Source organism: Panthera onca, chromosome E3 (assembly GCF_046562875.1).
Source record: "Panthera onca isolate mPanOnc1 chromosome E3, mPanOnc1 haplotype 2, whole genome shotgun sequence".
Classification (NCBI taxonomy): domain Eukaryota; kingdom Metazoa; phylum Chordata; class Mammalia; order Carnivora; family Felidae; genus Panthera; species Panthera onca.
Genome location: NC_138354.1, coordinates 2,674,878 through 2,693,342, shown reverse-complemented (window position 1 = coordinate 2,693,342; position 18,465 = coordinate 2,674,878). Strand labels below are relative to the sequence as shown.

The 18,465-nt window shown below is 46.4% G+C and overlaps 1 protein-coding gene and 1 long non-coding RNA gene across 3 annotated transcripts in view; both read right to left on the bottom strand.

The window, feature by feature from the left end:
* The window catches only part of SDK1 (sidekick cell adhesion molecule 1), an 882,012-nt gene extending 868,972 nt beyond the window's left edge, over window positions 1-13,040 (bottom strand). For both annotated transcript variants that reach the window (XM_078440087.2, XM_078440088.2), the window contains exon 1: window positions 12,487-13,040. In XM_078440087.2, coding sequence (XP_078296213.2) covers window positions 12,487-12,727 — 241 coding nt within the window. In that variant the 5' untranslated portion in view covers window positions 12,728-13,040. The remainder of the gene's footprint in view (window positions 1-12,486) is intronic.
* Window positions 13,041-16,178: 3,138 nt separating this feature from the next.
* LOC132689661 (uncharacterized) lies at window positions 16,179-17,749 on the bottom strand. Its single transcript, XR_009615094.2, has 2 exons — window positions 17,529-17,749; window positions 16,179-16,355 (listed from the first exon to the last, which is right to left on the bottom strand). It is a non-coding gene; the product is annotated as an uncharacterized LOC132689661 (long non-coding RNA).
* Between the last annotated feature and the right edge of the window lie 716 nt (window positions 17,750-18,465).

Below are 18,465 nucleotides of genomic sequence, written 5' to 3'. Positions count from 1 at the left end.
TGTCCTTTTATCAGCAAAAACCTGTCATTATCGAGACCCTGAATTCCTCACTGTTGCTCAGTTTCTACCTGAATCCTTCATCTGTGTTCCCCAAGTCCTACTCTGACATCCTCTAACATGACCTGCCTACTTGCATCCCTGCTAAAATCCTGATGAAGTTCATCTCTCACATTCTGAACGCTCTGTATGGCTTAAAGGGCTCTTCAGAATCAACTATACCATATTTTATGTGTTACCGTGTCTCCTCCTCAACAAGCAATAAGCTCCATGAAGGAAGGAACTGGTTTAATCATTGTACCGTTATTGCTTTACACAGTGCCTTGCTCCCTGAAAGCCCTCCGTAAACACTAAATGAATGAACTCTGCTGCCCTCCCACTTAATCTGTCCACTCCATAGTATCAGTGGGAGCTGCTAATGTTCACTTTTCTCAAACCACAAGGCATGTAATAAGTTGGAGGGATTGCTTCCTAAAAATGTACACTTTGCTATTTGCATCTCATTCCCTCCTTCTGGTTTCAATTTCTTTCTTCTTGAAGTAAAAAACATAAACGTAAAAAGCTACCTTTTAATACTTCCTCCAGCAAGTCCACAAGTGATCAACTTTATCTACAAAGGCTTTATTTCACTTACTCCTGAATATCACTTTACATGGATTCAAATAAAACGCCTGCCAGTCTAGACAATGGCTTCCCTCAGGTTGCTTCTGTCTTGTTTCTAGTGTTTCACCTACAACATGTCCAAGTATAAATTTATTTTTATTTAGCCAGCTTGGAGTTCACTGAACTTCTTGGAACTCAGGATTCAAGCTGTGCAGTTATTATGGAAAACTTCCAAGCATATCTTCAGATAGCATCCCTTCCACTATTTCCTCTTCCTAGAAGCTCGCAGAAGGTAGTACTAGACTTTCCTACGAAAGTTCAGGAGTCTTGGGGTGCCTGGGTGGCTCAGTTAGTTTAGCAGCCAACTCTTGATTTCGGCTCAGGTCATGATCCCAGGGTCGTGGGATCTAGCTCCATACTGGGCTCCACACTGAGCATGGAGCCTGAGATTCTCTCTGCCTCACCCTCTACCCCCTCCCCCTGCTCACATGCACTCTCTAAAAAGAAAATAAATAGGGGCGCCTGGGTGGCTCAGTCGGTTAAGCGTCCGACTTCAGCTCAGGTCACGATCTTCTTACAGTCTGCGAGTTCGAGCCCCACGTCGGGCTCTGGGCTGATGGCTCAGAGCCTGGAGCCTGCTTCGGATTCTGTGTCTCCCTCTCTCTGTCCCTCCCCCATTCATGCTCTGTCTCTGTCTCAAAAATAAATAAACGTTAAAAAAAATTTTTTTTTAAAAAGAAAATAAAAATAAATTTAAAGTTCATGAGTCTTAACTGCTCGTTTTCCATCTCTTTAACCTTCCGTATTCTATTCCAAGCAATTTCCTCAGATCTCCTTAAAAATCAGTAGTTTTCTCATCAATTGTATCTACTCAGCTGTTTCACCTGTCTACTGAGTTTACTTTTAAAAACCCTAATTTTCACTTCTATAAATTCTCTCTGGACCTTTTCCAGATCTTCTTCTATGATGTTCTTTTATTACAGTCTTACCTGTTGTATCTCTAATAATTTTAACCAAGGAATCTCTGGCTTATATCCGAGGAGCACCTCCTGGAGTACCAATTCTCCTTAAAACGTAAAACACCTGCCCACTCTCCTTGGTACTGATTCATCTCCTTGTTGGCTGGTGTTTTTTTTTTTTTTAATTACAAGTGGGGTTTTTTTTGTTTTTTTTTTTTTTTAAGTAGGCTTCACATTCTACACAGAGCCCAATGCAAGGCTTGAACTCACAACCCTGAGACCAAGACCTGAGCTGAGTGAGATCAAGAGTCGGACACCTAACCAACTGAGCTACCCAGGCACCCCTATTGCAAGTTCATCTTCAGCATGAACTGTTTCTACTGAGAATCCTAGATTTTTCATTTGCTCTGCAGAAGAGTTTCACATCTGTTTCTAAGGGTTCCATTTGTTTCCAGTTCTGTACCACATTTCACGCTAATTTCTCAGCTTAAGGGTTAGTCACACTGTAATAAATGTTAAATTTTTAACCCACCCCCAATATAATGCAGTGCGTTGGGATTCAGATGTTTATTTCTAATCATGTACAACCCCAGGAAGACCACATGTTTCTTTACACTTCTTTAACTAGGTTTTTCTGTCCACAGGTGGGACACCCTTCAAGGTTTTATGTAACAAGACCTCAACTCCAACTTCCTTCTTCATGGAGAGCTAAGGCCGTGTCTCCTGCTGCTTCATGACATCCTCAGGACCAAACCTTGGAGCCTACATCCAGATCTGAAACCAAGGCAAGCCTTTAGTTCCCAATTACAGCCTGGCTGTGAGTTCTTTCACTTTTGGCACGTAGGATTTCCTGGCCTATCGGGCTCAGGAATGCTTTTGTTCGTCCTTAGTTTATTTTATCCAGTTTCTAGGTGTTTGCAGCAGGGTAGGGGTGTAAGTGCCCTAGATCGATCAGCTCTGCTGGCAATATTGCTAGAAACCTGAAACGGCCACAAAATATGAAAATGAAATGATCACTTCAGAGAATCGTGAGGATTACTCAGCATCTTGCCAGATGACAACAGCTAACTTTTTTTCAGCCTTGAAAACAGTTTTCAAATGGGAAGAAGCAAATATTCCCAAAGCATTTTAAGATAATTTTGCCACTATGACTTCAAATGCCTTCATAGTTGTTTTTTCTTGAGTTTCAACAGAAAGAAAATTTCAACAAAGAACACCTGTTGATTCCATTTTCTCACTATCCATTCATTCTGTAATCAACTTCAATCTGCTTCCTAGTCCTACAACTCTAGTGAAATTATACTCAAAATATCAACATTTCCTGCCTAATCAACAAATCCAAAGGCCTGTTCTTGGCCCTCCTCTTTTTCACCTGTCTTCAGCAATACCATTCCAATTTTCCACCCTACTATCACCCAGTTCAGACACTTACTCCAGCATTATCACCATCATTCTCTAACTCACTCCCATCACCCCAATCTCTTCCTCCCTCGCTTTATCAAGCCAGTCTCAGGCATCGCTATCACTATCCTGTAGTCCTATCAACTGCTCACACATCCCACTCTGTCCTACAGTGGCTCATTAATATCTAGTCCTATGGGAAAAAAGGTAAATGAGGCAGGATTCCTGTCCACAAGAGTGTAAATAACAAGACCACAACCTAAAACTGACTGGACGTGTGCTATGTACTTGGCAAGGTGCTAAACACCTTGCCTGCAATCATACCAACTGATCCTCACTGCAGCTCTATGAAGCAGGCGCAATTACTATACCGACTTCAGGGATGAGAAATAATGCTTAAAGAGGACTAAGTAGCCGGCCCTAGGAAGCACAGCTAGCAAGTGGCTGAGTCAATTTTATGGCAATCCCATCCTCTTAAAAAATATGCTATACCTTCACCACAAGTATTTATAGTAAAAGCCCAGACCTCACCTGATTGAAAAACGCATATCCAACACCACCTTAACAGCTGTTTGGATGCCTCCAAAGTACCTCGCATTAATATATCCAAAACCAAAAACATGATCATACTGCCCAAACTCAAGTGGTCCAACCTCAGCAAATGACCGCCCTAACCAACGAGTCATGCCAGCCAGAAAAACCTCACCATCACCCGGGACACATTTTCATTCACCCTCCATAACCAACCTATTACCAAATCCTGTCCTTCTTCTGGTTTGATTTTTTGGACTCCCAAGTCTTTCTCTACTCCATCCACATCAGTCCATCTCCAACAACACTACCAACCTAGCCTCACCTACTACGTTCTCTCAACTCAATTGCTGATACAGCCTAACTTGTCTATAGACATTTATTCCAGTTTTTCCCATTCTTTCAGTTTTGCAACCAAAATGCTCTTTCCCCTTGTCAAGGTAATGTTTTTATGATACTAATCTGACCATTTAACAGATTTTCGATTCTGGGCCAAAGTTTTAAGTCCATCTTTTATTTCAGGTTCTGAAGCATTAGAAATGCAAAGACTGATGATATCTGGGTTTCAGTCACAAAGGTAAGGTCAATTTTCAGTGATAGTCAAGAGGTACACCAACAAAGGAAGAGAAGCAAACGGAGAGGATGACAGGACAATACCTGAGAGGTTTTGAAACACTTGGCTCTAGTTATTCCCAAGGTGGAGCTGAATCCTAAATTTGTCAAGTTTCAAGGTATTCTTCTTGTTACACTGTGATACCCCAGGATGCCTCCAATGAAATCTTTTAAGTAGTTCAGACTGAGTTTCTAGCTTGCGGCCAAGAGTCTTAGCTAAGAAAAAAGAAAACAAAAGCAAAAACAAAAAACCTTAGAAGAGCCAACAAGACCCTCTTAGAAAAAGGGGATGTGGCAAAAGTAAATTCTACATAAAGTAAAGATACCTTTGGCCAGAAATTATATAAACAAGTTCAATGCTTGTAAACTCGTGTATCCTTTTAAAGGTGCTACATAAAATGCTGTAGGGTAAGAGCTTTTTTTTTTTTTTTTTTTTTTTTACATTCTGCAAACCATCACAGCTTACCATGAAGCTAACTGCTGAACAACAAAATTAGAAAAACAGGACTATACAATAATATAAATCATAAAGTTGCATATTTGAAAACCCACTCCCTCTGGCTAATAGCTTATACATGTGTTCATGTAAAGAAAATGTCTTCTTCCAGTAATACCTTAGCACTATTCTATTTTCTGGTTGTGATTTGCATTATCAGGTATTATTAACTCACCTTGCTCATAGCCAAAAATTTTATTACATAAGTATGCCGTGAAGTAGTGTTAACCAAGGAAGGCAAAAAATTAGCTGTGGAAACTACAGATTATATCCTCTATAAACACTTTTTCTGTTGCCATCTGGTGGTTCATGTATTAAATCAACACTGACATCCAATGTATAGAAGGGCTTGGTCCACAAAATAAAAATCTATTCTTTTTCCACCACATGTAAAATAGAGGGAGAAGGCAAGGTACAACTGACCTTCACTTTGAAAACAGGCCCTCCTTCATGAGAAAACCATAAATACACAAAATAAATTAAGGATTGCTGAAGAACCCACAGAAACTACCACCTCTGGAGATGATCATCCTTAATCTAAGGTAGGATACATTATACCTATGTGATACAAGCTAAGAAATCCCTCCTTACCCCAAATCTAAATTTTTCCTATCTAGTCATCTACTCGGGTTGCTAAAATTCCCACCACCAATTACTCCTTATAAAAGTAACTACTTTTCAAGTAGCCATAGCCATTCTTTGGTTACCTCCCTAGGTCTTTTTCTTCTTGGAAAGATAATTCATCTTTGTAAAACCACACTTACATATATGACAGCTTCAAAACCTCTTACGAGAAGGAATCATGTCCAGAATACAAAGAGTTCTGAAAGGGAGAAAAAGCAACAGAAGACTGCACCAGAGGCTGATTTTGTCTAGGTAACAATATACGCCCACAAGTCTAGCCCATTCTCTACAGTCCGTATCTCCAAAGGCTGGCCTTGTCAATTAAAAAATATATACTTAGCAAAGCTAAAAACAGTGCAGAAACTATAGTCTTAGCCCATGTTCAACAAGCTAATCTGCAAAGATCAGTAAATAGATTTACTTGACTGACACAGGCTGTCAAGAAATTGAATTGATAGCTGTTATCTTCACTAGACATTGTATATCAATAGAGTGCCAGCTAAGCCTGTTAAAGTGAAAAAATAGTTGTGTTAATTTTGAGGGCCTTTTGATTTACTAAAAGTCCTAAGGAATACAATTAACCAATATAACATTCAGTTGAGCACAGAAATATCAACACCATCTACCAATCTTTTTAAATTATTGATGGTCACTATCCTATAAATATAAGCATTCTTGTATCATCACTATCTCATATCTTTTAAAATTTCTCTGCATTACCTCCAGTAGATTTCAATTACTCTTGCCCTTTCTTCTTCCAGCCATTTAAATAAATAAGCATTTCATAATTTTAAGGAAATTTATTTCTCCAAACTGCAGGCTTACACTGATAAATTATGGCACTAATTCATTTTACAGAACCTAAAGTTTTGAACAGGAACCATTTTCAGGCTAGAGTAAATACATCACGTGTTAGACAGCAGGAGAAATACTGTATCGCATCTTAGCTGTCTTTGACATTGTAAATACCCTGGCAAAAGTAAAATGAGGAGAATTAGGTTCTAAGAGCTAAGACATATGGAGTTATAGAATCCCCAGATAGGAGACACACTTACAGAGTCTGGTAAACGGCACGAAGTATAAGACAACATACAAAAGATCAGAGAATCAGGCAGAATGACTGAGAGGATCTAGTCTAACCCCCTCCTTTCACAGGTGAGAAAACAGACTCAGAGAGACTAACAGACTTGCTCTTAATACAAGTTAGCTACAGAATAAAATAAAAACCACGTCTACAGACACAGCTCAAGGCCTTTTCCATTCACCACATCCCTGTTTCTAGCAAAACTTTACCAAAGTATCCTCATCCCCACAATACCCACAAAAGACGGCAGGGCCAAGGGCCAGGGGCCAGGAGCCAGGGGCCAGGCTAAGGCAATGAGCCTCTAGCTTTAGAGCTGCCTGTCAAGAGGCCAGACTACCTAAAGACTATAACAGCAAATATATAAGTAAATGGAGCTTCCTAAAGCAGTGCTCCCATAACATCATTCATCCATTTTTATATTTGAATACATCAAGAATTGCATTAATAGAATGAAGTTCTAAAAATAATTTATTTCTCCCGCACAGGTCTCAGACATGGGATCGGTAAGTGGCAGATAAGTCTCTGTCCGACTCTGATAGGCTTTTGCATTTCAGAGATTCACTGAAAATTTTCAGACTAGGGGCACCTGGGTGGCTCAGTCGGTTGAGCATCCGACTTCAGCTTAGGTTATGATCTCCCCGTTCCTGAGTTCGAGCCCTACATCAGGCTTGCTGCTGTAAGCCTGTCAGCGCAGAGCCCACCCTGGATCCTCGGTCCCCCTCTCTGTCCCTCCCCTGGCTTGTGCTCTCCTGAAAATAATTAAAAACAAAAACAAGAAAACTTGAGACTAATTTCATAGGCTAATACAAAAGGATGGCAGGAGGAGCCATTTTCTGTCCCAGCTGACAAAATTTATTGGTCTGTTGGGATCACTGGTACTCATGTTTGTTTTTATTAAAAGGGATTTACCAATTTAGGGAGAAATTTAAGAAAATACCTTATAGCTATGTTGGACTCTAATTACAATTAAAAAAAACTATACAAATTGAAATGCTCAATTACATTAGGTGGAAATGTACCATGACTTAGGAGGAATATTTAAACGAATAAAACTTAAAACATCTTTACTTTTTTGAAAACAATTCTATTTTAACTCCTCTTTACACTATACCTCTCAACCTGATTTTTATTCCCCACCCTCAGTTTTACTCACCTTTCATGGAGTTGGACTTCAAGGGTCCGCTCTTCAAACTACTGCTTGTATTACTTCTTGCAGAAATTTAAAGTGTGACCTCGTCAAAATCCAGCTTCTAGGTTTTCCTACTCACTCTGTGTCTGTTCCATTCTCAAGATTCGGTCAACCAACATTACTGGTCTCTGATCAAGGAGACACCTAGAGGCCCAAGTCCATGTTTCACAACAAAAAAATATGCAAGGGGGCACCTGGGTGGCTCAGTGCGTTAAGCATCTGACTCTTGCTTCCAGCTCAGTTCACCACCTCACAGTTTGTGAGTTAGAGCACTGTGCCAGACTTCGCTCTAATGGTGAGGAGCTTGCTTGGGATTCTCTCTCCCCACTCTCTGCCCACACACTCACGTGCTCACTCTCAAAATAAATTTTTTAAAAAATGTATGAAAGGACTCTAAGGAGTGCAAATAATACAAAGGCAACTGGTAGATAACATCTTATTTGATTCCACTCAATTACAGTACTTGTCAGAGTTCCATCTTGTTTTACCCCAATATTTAAGGGCACAGGAAACTTCCTAGCTAGGTATAATCCCAGTATGTAGCTAACAATTAACTGAGGTTATATAAAAGGCATGGTGAAGCAACAAAAATTCTGTACCTTATAAGCCCCACCTCTTTATTTTCATTTGAAGGAATGAACTACATGTACCTGAATGCAGATAGTCATTTTCCAACTGTCCCTCAAAGAAATGGTTGGTACGCTCCTAGTGGTCAATTCTGGGGTGTTCAAATCCGCCAACAGACTACCACAACCCATTCTCAACTGGAATTTGAGGATTACAGTATGGAAAAAAAAATTGTGTGAAAATGGCAACCGTCATTTTATTATGGGAGGGGAATGGGTATATGGAGAAGTCTAGGCCTGTTTCCTCTTCTCTATTTTCCGAATTGTCTAATGGAATGTAACAACAGTAAATAAGGTAACCTGAAATGTGAGGTCCAATACAGTCTTTAGAAACACCAACCACCGTCTTTCCTCGGTATTGCTCTGACTGCACTCCCTCCCCACCTAAAGCACCGGCTACAATGGGAGGCACTCCAACCTAGTGGTTATGACACAGACTGTGGATCAAGCAGCCTGCTTTCCGTTTTGTTCCATCACTACTAGTCTCAGGAACTTAGTTAACAGCTCATTGCCTCAGTTTCCCCACAGGTACCATGAGTACCAAATGCTACCTACCTCTCAGGGGTTGTTGTCAAGAGTAAATGAGCCTACCTAGAAAGCACTTAGTGCCCTGCACATAAGAAGGGCTCTAAAAAGGTTAGCTACAGGTGGCTATACATAAGGCCGCATAGAGGGTGATAATTGCTTATTACTGGATTTACAAGACAGTTACCAACCAAGTGGCCAGTTGCCATCTGTTAAACATGCAGTGGCCTAATAAAATTTAATCAGTAAGTATCTGAGCACTTACTAAGTGTAGCACTCTCTATGAAGACTCTCCAGTGAAGCAGGTAGCCTGGAACTCAAGTTACCAGATGAAACTCAAATTACAAAGTTGTAAGAGAAAGGGGGTACAAGATGTAAGAGGAAAAGGTGAAACCAAATGTGTCTGGAAGAACATAAATAAGGCCCCAAAATGAAGCTAGATTTGCAGCAAACCCAATTAGCACAGTTTTGTGATTTTTCCAGCAAACCAGGGGCAGAGAAGCCTAATTAGTAGATCTAACCCAAGGCTGGGGATTGGCCTGAGAAAAGTGGTCCAGGCAAGGATCCAGATAAGCATCCAGACCACATGAAGTCCGACTAAGGATGACAGAGAACAGAGCGAGATTATAGGACTGACCAACACAAGGGTAAAACCACAGGTGATAAAGATACAAGCATCACCTGTAGAAGTGATAGCGCTTTACTGAATGCACAGGTTCGTGCTCCAGGGATCCTCCCAGTCAGAGGCAGAGCCCAGAGGACAGTATTTTTGCATTTCACCAGTGATTCTGAAGCATATCCCAGACTGGCACAAAGTAGTAGGAACAGACACAGTAGGAACAGAATGAGTGATTAAAGGCTAATTAAATCAGGGAGAAACTTCAAAGTTTAGGATCACAAACATGGAACAAGTTTAAGTGAAAGAGGTTCCAAGTGTATGAAGGTCACTGGAATTGGGGGAGGGGGGCAGTAAGGTACTACAGAACCACAAGATGAGCAACAAGGTTAAAAGGGAAATGGGGTCATGTGCTCTCATTTAAAAGGGTTAGAGCAAAGATTCTCAAACTTGGCTGAACATTAGGAACACTTGAGGAGTTTTAAAACCTGATGCCCAGGTCAGACCTCAAACTCTGGGAATGACATCCAGGCTTCAGTGTTTGAAAGCCCCCCGGTGATTCCAATGCATACCCAAGTTCAACAAGCGTGGGGTTAGAGACTCCAGGAAAGCAGCAGGTGACTGGAGCAAGGAAAGACCTCAGGCAATCAAAGTCAGTGTTCTCCAACGCTGGTGGGTATCAAAATCACCTGGAAAGCAAGCTGTGGCATTACAGGGTCACCAAATTCCCCAGGTAATTCTGATGCACACCAAAGTCCAAGAACCATCCATCTAAGGGACTGGAAATAACTCCAAAGGAGAAACCGAGAACTATAATCAACCCCAAAGCAATAACGGAGAAGGGCATTCCTACCCCTCTCAGCTTGATGAATGTAAACTCTTAACACACGAGGCTATACTGAACATAGGAGCCTGTACTAAACATTACCAGAATCAATAACCCTGTCAAAGGTCTAGCACTAAAGCGAAGGCACCACAGACTTCACGCATGTGATACTTACGACCCGGCCATCCTTCATCTCAGAAGGCGTCCCTCTAAGACACTTATGTCTGGCTCCTCGGTGGGCAATGTAAAGAAAGCGTGCATTGCCACCTGCCTTTGAGCATTAAAGACTTGGGTCTTTAGGAAACTAGAGTTACCCCATACACACACACACACACACACACACACACACCCCAATAAGCAGAGTGTAACTCAAGAAATTTTCACTATGATGTTAGAAAGAAACCCCCAGACACATTAAAGTGATATTTCGAAGATCCGAACCGGGTGTTTCACATAATGGCCAATTATGTAACTTAGGCTATGTAACTAGACCTAAGTTTTACTAGTCAGCGTTGCACTTTTCTCCCAAAATCTCACGACCAAGCCTAACCCCGTAAAACACGGTTACGAGAAAAACAATTACAGAGAAATTAGGAATCGCTTCACCTAGCTCCACTGTAATATGGCACTTAGGACAAGTTCCAGCTTAGTGTTAAGTATTCCATTTAGAATGTTACATTTCATCTGATAAGATTCACAAGAATATATTCCCTTGCATGTGACCAACTCATCATCCCATCAGAAATCTCTATAGCAGCACCAGAATTTTCATTTTCAAGATACATGAGCTTTTGTCAAATGGTGACATCTCCCCAGTAATATGAATTTTCAATATGATATAAAAAATGATGGATATATTACACATTTCACAGAGCACAGAGAACAGAAGCCTGTCAATGAATTTAAGATTTGTGACAACCCATTTGAAATTTTACACTAAAAGACCTGTACACTTTCATAAACCATGTAAATGGAAAACAAGTACCCGCGTTTTCACTTCCAACACGGAATAAAATATTCCGTCCTAACAAAGTTTAACCGTCGCCTTAGTGCATTTTAATTATGCATCTTCATGAACATTACCGCTGTAAAAATGCGACACGTCACACAGCCTTCACAGTGCCACTGAGAACTTGAAATCCTTGCAACAGAGTTCAAAACAAAACCATCAGATTCCTCCTCCCCCACCTTTTGAACGTGTGCACACATCTTCCAACGTGCAAACGTACAGACAGGGCTTACTACAAAGCGCAGATCGCTGGTTGTTGTGTGTTTTTTTTGGGGGGGGGGGGGGGGGGTTTAACAATAAAGACCATTTCTATCTTTAAGGTCATGCCTAAGCGATTCAGATTTCTTCATCCGAACCTGGCTTCTCTAGCAACCCACAGACCCCGTTTCACAAAATGACTTAACAAGCGCTTTCCTACCCCAGTCGGTCACCGGGCAAACCGAAGCACGCGCGCGCACACACAAGCGCGACGAGAATCCTCCTAGTAACGCGGGGGAGTTACGTGAACCGCGAACACGGCCACCGGCTTCCACGCAGCACAGCCCGAAGGCAGGTGTCGCGAAAGCGTCGGGGAGGGGCGGGGCGGGGCAGGGCCACGGGGCGCACAACGTCAGGTCGGCGCCCAGCAGGGGAGCCGGAGTTACTAGCTCAAGTCCCGGACGGCGGCGCCGAGCTCGTCCCGCCTAGACGTGAGCACGTCCCGGCTGGTCCACCGCACGCCGTGGAGAGCGTCTCCGCCGGCCGCTGCGCACGGCTGGTGAAGTGGGGGCGCCCGCGGCCGTCAGTCCCGTCCCTTCCCGCGACAGCCAGCATGGGCCTCCCCCCTCCCCCCCGCACGGCTGAGGAACCCCAAAGCCACCCTCCCCAGAGCTGCCAACAGCAGCAGGGCCCCGCGCCCCGGCTGTGAAGACCTCGCCCGAAAGGAGGTCTTGGGCGACCGCCGCCTGCCCGCCGTTCGCTTTCCCTTCATCCTTCTCCGGCGAAGCCAACTTCACGGGAAAGGATGCTCCGGCCAAACGGGTTCCTACCAGGACCCGGACGGAGGGGGCGAGCGCGGCTCGCGGAGCTGCCGCCCCCCTCCTCGATCCGATCCCCCCCCACCCCCCACTGCGCCCTCTCCGGGAGCGCGGGGAGAGCAGAGCCGCGGGCACCCCGAAGTTTGGCTCCCGGCGGTGTGGCCGCCGCCCCGGGGCTCGGGACCCCGGCAGGACGGCGCCGCGCCCCTGCGGCCGCGCGGAGAAGCCGGGCTCCGACGAGCGGCCGGCTCCAAGTTGGGCGGCGGGGACCGCAAGGCTCCGCTCCCGCCGGCGACACAGCCCGCAGGGCAGCTGCCCGCCACGCGGCCCCGACGGCTCGCCCCGGCCCCGCCGCCCCGGCCCCGCGCCTACCTTGAGCCAGCGCCCGGAGCAAGTGCAGCTGCAGCGCCAGGAGCGCCCACCATCCGCGCCGCCGGCCCGCGCTCAACTTTGTCGCCGGCCGCCCGCCGCGCTCCCCCGCGTCCCGGCCGGGGCTCTCGGGCGCCGCGCGGGCTCCCCGGGGCCGCCGCCGCCGCCGCTCGGGGCCGGGCGGGGACCATCGCGGCCGCCCCGGGCCCGCCGCGCCACCGCCGCCGCCGCCGCCCCGGGCCATGCTGAGGAGCGGCCGCCGCCGCCGCCGCCCGCGCCCGGCCTCGGGCCCCGCGAGCGGGACAGGCGGGCGGTGGCCGGCGGCCGAGCGGCCAGGTGCGGGGACCGGGGGCGGCAGAGGGGCGCGGCGGAGGAGAAGTTGTCAGTGGGGTGAACTGCCGTCACGCCGCTCCCAGCGCCCCCGCGGCCGGAACACCCGGGCCGCGCCGCGTCTCCCGGAGGGTCCGGCGGGCGCTGAGGAGGAGGAGACGCCGCCGCCGCCCCCGCCCGGCGCTGAGGAGAAAGTGCGCCCGCCCGCGCGCCGGCGCTCGCCCTCCGCCGCCACCGCCGCGCCCCATTCACAGCCCGGCCGCACGCGCCGCCCGCCCGCGCCCGCCGCCGCCGCTGATTGGCCGAGGGGAGGCGGCTCGCGGGCCTCGCGTCCCGCCCCCACGCCCTCGCCTGTTTTCAAACTCGCGGCGCCCGCCCGCCTGGAATTTCACGCCGGGCCGCGGGCTCGCCTCGGCGGCTTCCCGCGCCGGCTGCGCCCCCTAGGGACGCGCGGCGCGCACTGCAGGCCGGCGCCGTCTCCGCACGCGCTCGGCGGCCAGCTCGGGCGGGGGCGGCGCGGGCCGCAGGGGTGGGGGCGGCGCCGGCCTCGCCCCTCTGGGGCGTGCGGGCTCGCAGGTGGGCTGGCGCACGTGTGGCCGAGGGGCGGCTGGGCCGGGTGCCCGAGCCACGCGCTGGGGCAGGTGGGCGCGCCCCTCCCGGCGCGCCGAGCCAGACCTCCCCGCCCCCCCACCCCCAGCCCCGGGATCCGCCCGCTCCAGCCAGTGGGTGGTGTTCGGGTAGTTACGCGCCAAGTTACCGTGATTGCAAACGAGAAACACGCGCAATCGGGTTTTCAGTCGTTAGCAACAAAAGCCACCACTAGGTGCAGACCCGCCGCCTGTTGCCAGAAGTGGACTCCGGCTTTGGAGGGGCGTCCAAGGTCATGTGTGGCCTGCAAGGACCCCAGCGCCGCCTGTTCCCGCCCAGTGGAGGGGCCGGTCTCTGGGAAGGGTCTCCCAAGGGAAGTTTCCCTTAAGAGGGAGGATCTCTTAGGGAGAGGGTCTCATAGGGGGGAGGGTCTTATAGAGGAAAGGGCCCCCGGGGAGTTCTCCTAGTGGGGAGGGCCGCCCTAGGGAGAAAGATCCTTTGGGGGCAGGGTCTCCTAGCGCCAGGCCTGGGGGGCCCGCGAAGGGTGCGTGGGGCGGGGCGCTCAAGCTCAGTCGCATGTGGTAAGCATTAGCAGAGTTTATGGGGTGAGCTAAGAGCTCTGGAGGCTGGAAGGCCAGTATTTTTGTGGGAGGAGGCCTGGAAGGTGACACACAGTCTGATGCTGTTGGCAGTGGGCCTGGAGGAGCCTGGGGGCATGTGATGATTGAGATCATGTAAACGGTGATGGCAGCTGGACAGGGCGTGCGCCTCGCCGGGTGCTGGATCCACGAGGTTATTGCTCGGGGCGAGGGAGGGGAGAGCCGGCACTGCCTTCGAGGTTTCCGAGAGGGACCTGGCTCCCACTCCCAGAACACTGACCGCGCACCATCCACCCTTACTGAGCCTCAACAAGGACCTTGTAAAGGAAAGATGGGGAAGCCGAGGCCCAAGGACAGCAGCCAAACGGAGGAGGTGGATTCTGACCTAAGTCGGTTCCCGGGGCCTGCCCCCTGCCGCCTTCCCACCCCACGCAAGGAGGGCCGGAAGAGTGAGAAGCCGTCCGGAGGGGGCGTGTTCTCTGAGAACACGTGGAAGCACGGGTGTGCAGTGCCTGAAGCGGCACAGAGGCGCCCTTTGGGCACGTTGTCCTGAGGACAGGTGGATGAGAGTGAGGGGGGCATTTCTACTTTTATTTTCCGTTGCAGCAGCCGTGGGTCTAACTTACAGGGCTATATGAGAGCGTAGGGGAGAAAGAGGCCCTACTGTGAACTGAACACCTCCTGCGGGCCGAGCACCTCCTGTGGGCCAACCTGGGCCCTCCTGGCACTAACCCCCCACCGCCCTCTGTGTGAGAGGTGCTCTCACTCATACGGTTGGGGAGTCACTTTGGTCAGCGATGAGGCTCCGCTCTTTCTAGTTGTGAAATCTGGGCAGATTGCTGACTCTGAATTCCCATTAAAAGTTAGAATTCCCCTCTCGCAGGGTTGTTGCGAGGGAATGAGATCATTCACACACTCAGAAAGTGCTAGTTTCCTGTGCTTCGGACCAGCTGGGGAGCACCGCCCCAAACTACCCTTGCTCTGCACCCCAGCTGAGTCGGGGCCATATTTAACCTTTTCCTTTCAAATACAAACATGTCTGTTTTCTTTGCAGATAGCGAGCCACACCCATACGCCCTCACAGCATAGGCAAGAATATGGCACAGGCAACTTCTTGACTTCGAGACCCTCAGAAAATACCCAGAGTCTCTTTTGCTACAATTTATTTTACAGTTCAGAAAAAGTTATGGAATCTTGCTTGGAAATTAGAAAGCCAAGCCAGTATACCGTAAGTAAGTAAGAGAACCATGGATATCACAGCTACTCCAAAAGGTCCAGACACACTTCTGGGAATTTTTTTATTCCAGTATCATCCTGGGTAAGTGAGGCTCTGATATTGAGTCATCTTACAGTTGAAGGAACTAAACTAGGGAAGTTTAACATACACAAAGTAACCATGTTAAAGCCAGAGTAGGAATCTAGCTCTCCTGGGTGCTATTCTAAGATTTTTTTTTTCCCCACCAGATTATGTTGCCTTTTACGTGACTCATTAGATTACTGTCTTCAGGGATGTGTTTAGACTGTGGCTATTCTTTCTCAAAAAAAAAAAATAATAATACAGAAAAACCCCTTTATAATGCTGGGAAGAGGCCAGCACACAGCTGAAACATTTCTACCCAAAAGGGCCAATTAATCTCTCCATTTAATTTTATATCGAGCCTAAAAAAGATCTCAAGAAGAGAACGCTTCATCCCTGTATATACTCGCTTTAATAAATCTTTAGCCGCAAATGTGAAAAATTAAAATAAAAACCTCCAGCCATATATTGTAGAGTGCCTGACTGGTTCAGTTGGTAGAGCATGCTACTCTCAATCTTGAGGTTGTGAGTTTGAGCCTTATGTTGGGAGCAGAGATTACTTACAAGTAAAATCTTAAAAAAGAAAAGCCGGGTATTCTAAAAGACCCTGAGGTAAAGGGATTTTGCTCCATGAGAGCTGACTTACGTTTCTTTAAAAAATGAGCTATGGCTATCTCCTGGTTTCAAGAGCAAGAAGAATCTTCCCTGCTTAACTAGAGAGAGTGAGGAGTTTTACAACAAATGATCATTTAACTGGAGTTAGAACTGTCACTGAGGCCACCCCATTGTCCTGTTCTAAAGCGTCGCTACTCCAAGGTGTGGTCCACTAGCCATCAGCCTCTCCTGGGAACTGATTCGAAATGTCAAATCTCAGGCCCCTGCAGGATCTGAATCTACATTTTAATAAGATCTCCAAGTGATCCATATATAAATTAAAGTTTGAGAATCACTCCGTATCTCCTGAGAATTGAAGAAACATGATGAATATAGCTCTCTGTTCTCTTCCTCTCTCTTTATTTTTCTTTTGGTTCATTCTGTCTTCTTTCTCATCTTTTGCCCTTAATGAGATAAAAAGGGAAAGTTTTTTAAATGATAGAATTATGATTTTATTTTTTTAAGAGGAAAATCTGCAACGTCGTAGAACACCAACATACTCAACTGTTACAAGTTAAAAACCAAGAACATCCATATGGCACTGTGAAAAAAATGTTAAGAGAAACAAGCAACACACTGGAGGAAGTATTAATCTTTCTACATAAAAATAGCTTTTGTAAGTCAATAAGAAAAATAGATGAACAATTCCTATAGAAAGAGGGGCAAAGAACATGAACAGGAATGTCAGGGGGAAAAAATGTGTTTCAAGAATACTCAAAGAAATCAATCCAAGAAATGAAAAATTAACAAGGCTTATAAAAATATTAAAGCATTGATGACAGCAAGTGTTGGTGAGGGTGTGTGGAAATGAACGCTCATACTATCAGTGGAAATATAAATTCACAGACTTTCTGGAATGAAACCTGAAATTCATAGCTAAACTTCGAATACTAATTGTCTTTGGTCTAGCCATCCACTTCACAAATGCACAGAAATGTGTGTGTGAGGTTGTCCATTCCAGGATTGCTAATAATAGCAAAAAAAAAAAAAAAAGTCAATCTAAATGCCCATCCAGGAAGGTTGAGTACAATATGGCACACCCATACAAGAAAATCTCATATAACTGTTAATGAAGTATTGATGTAGAAATATCCACTATATCAGTTTTTCTTTTTTTTTTTAATTTTTTTTTTAACGTTTTATTTTTATTTTTGAGACAGAGAGAGACAGAGCATGAATGGAGGAGGGGCAGAGAGAGAGGGAGACACAGAATCAGAAGCAGGCTCCAGGCTCTGAGCCATCAGCCCAGAGCCCGATGTGGGGCTTGAACTGACGGACCGAGAGATCGTGACCTGAGCTGAAGTCGGACGCTTAACCGACTGAGCCACCCAGGTGCCCCATCAGTTTTTCTTATAAAGTTATGGAGAAATGTATAGAATAATCCCATTTATGTTAACTTTTTTTTTTCCCTGAATGGATGGATGCCAAATTGTAATGTCCTTCAGGGCACTTGAAATTGCATGCTTTTCTGCACATTTTATATTTTCAAATGTGAATTATATTTTTATAATCAAAAATAAACTAATAGAGCTGATTTTTTAAAAGCAAAGGGTTGATAAGCCTAAGTCATTTCTTACCTGTAAGTCATTAAGAAATGTCCCTTATGGGTTCTCGGTGGTTCTTCTGAGAAAAATATTCCCCAGTCCTATTAGAGAACAAGTTACAGCATGATCTTGTCCGCAAGGGGATGGTGTGCCCCTCCACGTGCAAATCAAGGCAACGATCGTGGGGATTCCTTGCATCTGGTTTGCACAGCCTTCTCCTGATGGGCGGTCTACCCTCTCTAGATGCCTGGGTAGTTCACTCTAAACTCCCTGCCAGCTGCTAATCCCAGCCCAGCCTTGCCTTTGTTCTGTTGCCTGGCAACCCATTAAGGAGCCACCAGGTGCTGCTTTTGATCCCTAATGGGGCGTGGGCTTTGGTTACTTTAGAGCCCACTCAGCTGAGAACTTTTTAAGACGCTAAACTCTCGTGAAATGCTCTTGTTAAAGAAGCTACGAAGAAGAGAAGTACCAAAAACGTACCAAGCCTCCAAAAACTTCTCCCAGCCTTCTCTAAAAATAACTACCCCTCCCCTTTCAGACTGCTTTCAACTGTATAAAGTGGAAGTTCTCAATGTGTGGTCCCAGACGGGCATCAACAGCATCACCTGGGTAGAAATGCAAATTCTGGGGCATCACCCCAAACTACAGAATCAGAAGTTCCAATCAGAATCGCTGGGGGGTGGAACCCGCCAAGCTGTTTTAACAAGCCCTCCAGAGGACTCTGAGGCTCGCTGGGAGTGTCCAAGAATGATTGGTGGAAAGTAATTCCTCCTCTTCTTAAGTTTCAGCAAGTATTTATTAAATTGCTGATTTGGGCCAGACCCAGTGCTAAGCAAGAGAGAAATAAACAATTACAGGAACCATACGATAAGCGAAAGCACTTTAAGGAACATCTCAGAAGGATTTCACAGCTGTGGGGAATCAGGGAAAATCTTCCAGGGAAGTAAAGTCTCGACAGAAACCTGAGGGA